Below are 8460 nucleotides of genomic sequence, written 5' to 3' on the forward strand. Positions count from 1 at the left end.
ACCACCATCAGTCCTCTATAAAAGTATCTGCCTGTCTTCTGCTTGAGGAGATCGGTATCTCAGAGCCACACTCTGTGCCATGCCTTCTCCCCATGAGAAGTCCAAGGATTTCTCTCTTGGTTTCCCTTCCCCAGCCCCTAAATAAACTATTATCTTATTTTATTGAATTTGTGTGCAAGAAGGTGTAATTCTTTAAAGAGGAATTCCTAAGGACCCCTAACCCCAACCCCTATCCCAAACCCCTTACCCTATTTCCCGACAACAAAAAACTATTGTAAAAGTGAACAACTTTGAAAAATAGAATAACTCTGGCAAATATCAAACACAATTCTAGAGGACTAGTGATTTAGAATGCTACCTACTTCCTGACAAAAAGATAATGGGCTAGATATGCAGAATGAGGCACTCATTTGGGGGTATGGTCAATGTGAGAATATACTTTGCCTGAGTGTGTGTATTTCAGGGTTTGGGGTTTGGTTTTGTTTTTTCCAATGGAGGGAGAGTGGAAGAGAGAAGGAGTGAAGGCAGATGCTGAATAATTGGAAAAAAGAAAATTTAATTATAAAAAGAAAATACATGAAGTTAGGAGACCTAGTATTTTGTTCAAGGTAAAACAAGGAGATCAGTGTCATTGGATCATAGAGTATATGAAGGGCAGAGTTACAGTTTGAGTTTCCCACATCAATACAATTACAAGTCCAAACTGAAAATTGTTTCAAAATAGGGGAAAGTCCCATCACATAGATTTTCCAGAAATTCTTTTGGATGCATAATCAGTGCAAGAGTAGACACAATCAAATCAAGGGGCAAGGCTGATTTTATAAATACTCATTTACCTATAGGGTGTGATATGAGAATCCACCTATTCCAAAGTCTCTCCTACAAGTTGGGTCACAGTGCTCTAAATTCTTCTATTAAGAATTCCTTCCTTTCAGTCTTGAAAATCTTTTTGTCTGTTTGTAAACAAAAACAAAGACTGCAAAGTGACACTGTGGGTGTCAGGAATTTGCTCCATATCTAAAGGAATTTGTAGAAGAAAAATTAAGCTTACTTAACCAAAATTCAGGTGTTGAACAAATGAATTTTTTCTTTCTTTCTTTCTTTCTTTCTTTCTTTCTTTCTTTCTTTCTTTCTTTCTTTCTTTCTTTCTTTCTTTCTTTCTTTCTTTCTTCCTTTTTCCTTCTTTTTTTCCTTCTTTCCTTCTTTCTTTTTAAGTGGAGGATGCTCAATCAGCCAGTCAAGGTTTAGATAATGGTCAGTGGGGAAAGGGTCTTAGATTCTCCTGAAAAGAAAATAAAGTCAGATGGGTCTCATTCCTCAAAAACTTTTAAAAGAGAAATGTGGGAGTCTCACCCTGCCTTGTTCCCCTCAGTGACTTGGGATCCACTCTGGAAAGTGTACCTTTTAGAGGGCCCTTTGATAAACTATGTTAATGGAGGAGAACAATGCTTCAGATCATCCCAAAGAAAAGATCATGCAGAAATCATTTAGGTTTGGCCGGATTATGCATTATTTAATTACTTTTCCAGTCTTTCCAATGTGTTGGGTTTTGTTTTGCTCAGGTTTATCTTCAAATTAGTTTACACTCCCTAACAACACATCATTTAGTGGCAGAAGGTGATTTGGGGATTTGTTAGCCCATTTTAGAAAGCCAAATTGAAATTGAAATTTTGCTACATATAATTCACAAATGAAATAATCCGTATGTAGAAAGAAAATGAAGAATCCACTATAGAGGTAGAAATAAGGAGCCGGCCTTGAAGACCTGAGTTCAAGTTCTGCTCCTGACACATATTTGCTCTGGACTCTAGGCAGGTCATATAATCTCTCAATGAATGCTCTAAGCCACTTCTTAAGACTATAAAGACTAGTAGGGATCTAGGGGGCAGCTAGGTGGTACAGTGGATAAAAGCATTGGCCCTGGATTCAGGAGGACCTGAGTTCAAATTTGACCTCAGACACTTGACACTTATTAGCTGTGTGACCCTGGGCAAGTCACTTAACCCTCATTGCCCTGAAAAAAAGAAAAAGAGAGTAGGGATCTCCTATGAATGAAACGATATGTGTGTGTATGTATGCATGTATGTATATACACACACGTGTGTGTGTGTGGACATGCATATGTATGTATACATATGTGTTTATAGGAAGGGATCCCACTCAAACCAGCTCAAGAGAGCTGCCTGTTAAATTTTCAGTGTGAGCATTTACTTCTTGGAAATCAGCAAATGCTACAAATCAAGGTTTGATTTATCATTTTGTTGATTTCTAGACATAAGAAAATAACAGAGAAAGTGTTAGTAGTTCAGATTAAACTTAAAAGTGTACTATGTGCACATTTATTTTTTTCAGAAAGCCAGTTCATTAAACATTTGCTAGCATACCACTGGTTACAAACATCAGCATTTGGCATCAACCACACAGAGGCTGAGTTGCTGGCAATAAGCCTGTCTAATCCTACAACCAGGAAATTAGTGACAGGGTAGAGGAAAGAATTGTAATCCTCTGGCCATCGGTACAAATAGAAGACAAAAACCTAGCAGAGTTAAAGAGAGTGCTTACCCAACCACCCTGCCCTTCGATATACTGTCGCACGTTGGTGTTTTCATTGATCATATCCCTCATGGGTCCAGCTAACTGCCTGGCTGTCTCAGGTATTTTGCGGGAGACAACCTGTAGCAGCTTCACAGACACAGCCAGAAAGGCCCTCTCATAGGCTAGGTTAGGGTCTTGGGCACACCACGCCTGGCTGAGTGATTTCACTGTGCTCTGTAGTGCAGCAACTGCCTGGAGAAAAACAATCAATAAATCAGTAAGTATGTATCAGATACCTCCTATTCATCTGACACTATTTTGGTGCTGGGGATACGAAAACAGACATTAAACTCCTGCCCTCTAGAAGCTTAGAGTTGATAAGTAGATAACAGGTGTCTGTAGACATACATACATACTTACATACATACATACATACATACATACATGCATGCATACATACTATAAAGAAAATAAATACAAACTAATTCGGGAACAACAAGGCACTAGCGGCTGGGTTGATGGTGCCTGAGAGCTGAGGTTTGAATGGAAACTAGGTATTCTAAGAAATGGAGGTAAGATAGAACACTGAGGCACAGGAGCACAGGTACTCTGCTAATGAAACTCACGAGAGCTAATGAGGTCACCAAAAGAGAGAAAACTGAGCAGGGAAGGAAAGGGCTCCCAGGATATGGCCGTGGGAGACACTCACAGTTAGGGAGAGGGACACAGATGATGATCCGGCAAAAGGAGATGGAAGAAAACCAAAAGAAAGCAATGTCACAAAAACCCAGAAAGGAGAAAGTGTCCATGTTGAGGAGAGAGTGGAGGTCAGCAGTGTCTGTTTCCACAGATAGATGAACAAGAACGGGGACTAAGAAAAGGCAATGGAGAGATCATTGGCAACTTTGGAGAAACCAATTACAATTGAGTAATGAGGTTGTAAGGTATAAAGTTAGGTCGTGGGGCAGCTAGGTGGCATAATAGATAAAGCACTGGCCCTGGATTCAGGAGGACCTGAGTTCAAATCTAGCCTCAAACACTTGACATGTACTAGCTGTGTGACCCTGGGCAAGTCACTTAACCCTCATTGCCCCCACACACACACACACACAAAAGTTAGGTTGTAGAGGCAAGGTGTGTCAAGATATGTTAGTGAAAAATCCATGACGCCATTTAACAGAGGGCAGGCATCCAGATTAATGGACTCTGCTGCTTCTAGCAAGGGGCTGAAACAATACACTCACAACACTGCCTTGGGCAGAGATCGGGTATACTGGCTGGGTTCTCCAAGATTTGACTTCAACATCTTCAAGTAAATATTGATTGACATTGTCCTGATGCATAGTTGTAGTACAGGAAATCCTCTTGTCTCCTGACTCCAATTAGGATACTGATGTGTGGCTGAATATGGCTTCAGGGATCTGCTAACACTCATCCCTTACTCCATTGCTAATTCATCTGAAACTCATCCTCCTTTTGTACTGCTTCCATAACTGTAGAGAAAAGAAAAGGTGCCTCTCCTTTTAAAGAACAAAACGAAACTGGGTTGTTATGCGGAATGCCTTTGAAAAAGAGGTTTGCTTTTTTTTGAAAAAGCTCTTTGCCCCCAAAAGGATATCACAAATATTGGCTCTTCTACTCACAGGTCCTAGATTGGCTCTCTAAAGCCAACTACAAGAAGTCTTTTCCACGGGATAATCCTTTAATATGTTCTTTAAAAAAAAATTTTTTTTGGTGAGGCAATTTGGGGTTAAGTGACTTACCCAGGGTCACACAGCTAGTAAGTGTTGTGGTTAATGCTGGATTTGAACTCAGGTCCTCCTGATTCCAGGGCCAGTGCTCTATCCACTGTGCCACCTAGCTGCCCTGGGGATAATCCTTTAAATATTTGAAAATCTCTCATTCTTTTCCACTATACCTTTTCATCCCCACTTCCTTCAGTTAATTTCCATATGGCAAGATGGCTAAACCCTTCATCACACTCTCTGTCACCAAACATGCCACTGTACATTGGACATACTGAAGCACGTCTGTGAAGTGGTCTATTGCAGGATAATCTGTAGTTGGCCCCCACACAGCTGGCAATGATTGAATTCTTTTTGAAGTAACCCCAAACTTAAGAACAAAAAGAGGGTGAATTAGATGGCCTCTTAGGTCCTTTCCAGCTCTGAAATTCTATAATACTTTGGACTAATTTAAGCATATTCTCAGCTCTAGAGATTTTAGATCAGGAATTGACTGGGTTTGGGGCCTCACCCTTTCTCTCTGCTATGGTAGAACAAGAGGGTGAAAGAGGATTAGAAACTTAACCTGTCCCTTAATAGCTTCTTCGATGACTCTGTTGGCAGATAGTTCCATTTCTCCATTGAACTGATCACCTAGGCTTCTAAGACGGGCAGCAATGATTGTCACATCAAAAGAGCTTGACTCACCTAAGACAAAGGAAACATAGTCATGCTTCAGGGAATGCCCAGAGGGAATGGGCAAGTACACTTAAAGTTTTAAATAATTTCAGCACCCTTCCCTCATGGATCCCCTTCTAATAATGCAGGGATGGTGTGTCTCCACCAACAGAGAATCCCTCACTGAATTACTCATGGTGTTTATCACAAAGGAGAAATAAATTTAACACTCTTAATTTGCAGAACACACCTAAACTTTGGCCAATGACAAACAGAAAATTCTGACTGGCTGGTGGCCTATTGTTACTTTTTGTAAACAACCTAATATAAAAACAAAAATACTAAAAAGAGGCCATCGGTCAGAATTTTTTATTACCTAATAGGGTGGCTAGGTGGTGCAATGGATAGAGTGCCAGGCCTGGAGTCAGAAAGAAAGCTCTTCCTGAGTTAAAATGTGGCCTCAGATACCAGCTGGGTGACCCTGGGCGAGTTACTTCACCCTGTTTGCCTCAATTTCTTCATCTGTAAAAGGAGTTGGAGAAGGAAATGGCAAACCTCTCCAGTATCTTTGCTAAGAAAACCACAAATGGGGTCATGAAGAGTTGGACATGACCGAACAACAACAAAACTACCTAATAGAAAGGGCCAGGGGGTGAGAGAAGCCAGTGCTAAAGAACAAGAGGGATGTATTTAGTAGACAGAGAACTGGCCTTGGAGGAAGGAGGATCATTGTCATCCCTGTTCCACCTCTGACACATACTGGCTGTGCAACCCAGGAAAGGCCAATTCATCTCTCAGTGCCCCAGGCCATTCTCTAAAACTATAAATTGCTGCAGTTGTGCTGACTTGCTTTCATAGAGAAAGATTCCTCTTGGGACAGGTCCAGTTCCTATAGTAGAGAGCCATCACCATTACTCACTCATTCAGGAAGTCTTACCAGAGTCTGGGACATCACCATCATGATGGAGACTGCGGCATGCTGCCCTCCTTGGTGAACCCAAGAAGTCAGAGAGCAGGGATTCCACAATGCACTCAGTTTGTTCCTCAAAGGTCTTTGGAGTCTTCATTTTAGATCTCTTTGCTGAGTAGTAGCCTTTCCCCTAAATAAGTAGCAATCACTCACTTCAACAGGAAGTGAGACTAACTACTTAGCAAGTATTTTTGCTCTGTAGAGGTAATTCCCACTTACAATTGGTTGGGTCTTCTTGGAGCCCTGCCCACCCAAACGAGTTTCCTGGTAACAGAAGCTATGGAGAGAATTGAGACCTTCCCTCCCAGGCTGATGTAACACCCGGAAGTCTTGGTAACAATTCCCTAGTTGCTTATCATTGAGCTCCACTCTTGTTAGTTGCACAAAAATTAATAAATAACTACATATTAGGCAATATTTCCTGAAAGAAAATCTGTCTGTTAAATGACTTCTCTGAGATGGCCTCTGCAAAGTCCCACATGCTCTACTAGCCCTGAATACTTGCTTCTTTTAGGCTTTGCTTATGGGATGGAAGAAATGGTTTGTTTTCTGTAGCTGAGACTCACCCCCTAATATCCCTGTTTCTGCTAGAGTCAACTATAAATTCTTCTGTTTGGTCTTTAAACAACCGAGACTCTGATCTCCTTTTCTAGCCTATTATATATTACTCCCTTTCATCCCTCCTCATTAAGTGCACTCTATGATCCAGGCAAACCAGCGTTCTGGCTGTTCTACACATACAAGACTCCATCTCTATCTCTAGACTTTTGTACAGGTTCTACCTCACACCTAGAATGTTGGTACAAGGATAGCAGCCAATTGATAGAACTCGTGGATGGTTCTTCTGGTATAAGAATAATCCAGTTACTCCATGGCAGACTTTGAGGATCCATAGCCACATGTTATTGATATTTGTGTCTCCTCCAGTTTTTAGTGCTTCATCATGGCCAGGAGGGACCCCTGGGTTCTTGGAGATTATGACAGCTTAGAGAAATATCTAGCAGTTCCTATGAAGCTGGGAAAATATGGCCCATGGTCAGCTTCATATCACTCATCTGAAGACCAACTTCACAAGTGATGAGCCAGAGAGACTCATTGCCAAGCTGACTGCTGGGGAACAGACATCCCAGGTGGCAACTCTCAAATGTGGTACAAAGGCTGCAGTCTGAATCTTTTCAGGGAAGGCCAGACCAATGAATTTACAGGTCAATTTATGTCATGAAGAAGGGTCTTTCCTCAGTGTACTGTACTGTACTAGTATGTTGATTGCACAAATGGCTCTTGGAACCCACTGGATTAGCTACAGATTGTGAGGGCCAAATTTAACATATGGAGAGTTAATTGAGTGGCTCACCATAATATTGGGGTCCCGGATATAATGAGGGACCTCTAGATCCAAAGCTCCCTCCCCTCCGAACTGCCTTTTTAGATATTTCTCCCAGGCCAATAAGAAAGGAGCATAACAGCTTCTTTTCCACAAACAAATCAGGTTTTATTAATGGGAATAAAATAACTTTTTTTTTTTTTAGTGAGGCAATTGGGGTTAAGTGACTTGCCCAGGGTCACACAGCTAGTAAGTGTTAAGTGTCTGAGGCCGGATTTGAACCCAGGTAGTCCTGGGTGCTCTATCCACTGCGCCATCTAGCTGCCCTAATGGGAATAAAATAAACAGCAAAGGTGAAATTTATAAAATCAAAGACAAGGGAATAGGGAAAAAGAAATACAGATAATCCTCCTAACTCTAACCTAAGTCTATACAATCCCCAAACTCACTTCCAGTTCAGCTAATTCAAAAGATCAGAGTTCGTATGTTAACTCACCGCCTGGGGTCCGTAGCTTCAATGGAAAACCAGTTTTGCAGCCAGGGCCTGCAGGACTGTCTGCCCCTGCTGCTCGCACCAGAAGAAAGTCACTCTGGAAGAGACTCAGCTCTTCTCAGCAAGTGTTTACTCTTCCTCCCCCAAAAGGGGAGGTCCTTCAAAACTGCCTGTGGAGAGTGGCTTCTCCCGCTGACATCAGTAGCACACATCACTCAGGGCAGGCCAGGTGTGGCTCATCCCAATCAGTCAGGCAAATTCCAATAATCTTACCACAAGATGTAACTTAGATTTACTAGAATGGACCTTAGAGAGATCATCTGACACACAACCTTCATTTTATAGATTAAGAAACAATGTAAAATCAGAGATTTTAGATAACCACTTCAATGTCACATAGGTAATAAGTAGCAAAGCTAGTATTTTATTTATTTTTTTTTTAGTGAGGCAATTGGGGTTAAGTGACTTGCCCAGGGTCACACAGCTAGTAAGTGTTAAGTGTCTGAGGCCGGATTTGAACTCAGGTACTCCTGACTCCAGGGCCGGTGCTCTATCCACTGCGCCATATAGCTGCCCCAACAAAGCTCGTATTTAAGCCCATGTCCTTTGACTCCAAAGCTAGTGATCTTTCCACCATATCATACTACCTCCCATTCCTTCGGAGCCATTGTTCCAACAATGTGACATCCTCCAGACAATTGGACTATATTAAGGAAAAATATATTAATACTGTATT

The 8460-nt window shown here is 41.5% G+C and overlaps 1 protein-coding gene across 1 annotated transcript; it reads right to left on the reverse strand.

Moving 5' to 3' along the window:
* Positions 1-536: 536 nt before the first annotated feature.
* On the reverse strand, positions 537-6203 carry BCL2L15 (BCL2 like 15). The gene is made up of 4 exons (XM_044000117.1): positions 5875-6203; positions 4846-4967; positions 2563-2787; positions 537-1282 (listed from the first exon to the last, which is right to left on the reverse strand). The coding sequence occupies exons 1-4, from the start codon at positions 6002-6004 to the stop codon at positions 1256-1258; spliced, it is 504 nt and encodes a 167-aa protein (XP_043856052.1). The 5' UTR covers positions 6005-6203; the 3' UTR covers positions 537-1255.
* Between the last annotated feature and the right edge of the window lie 2257 nt (positions 6204-8460).

The sequence above is a fragment of the Dromiciops gliroides genome, chromosome 4 (genome assembly GCF_019393635.1).
Source record: "Dromiciops gliroides isolate mDroGli1 chromosome 4, mDroGli1.pri, whole genome shotgun sequence".
Lineage (NCBI taxonomy): Eukaryota > Metazoa > Chordata > Mammalia > Microbiotheria > Microbiotheriidae > Dromiciops > Dromiciops gliroides.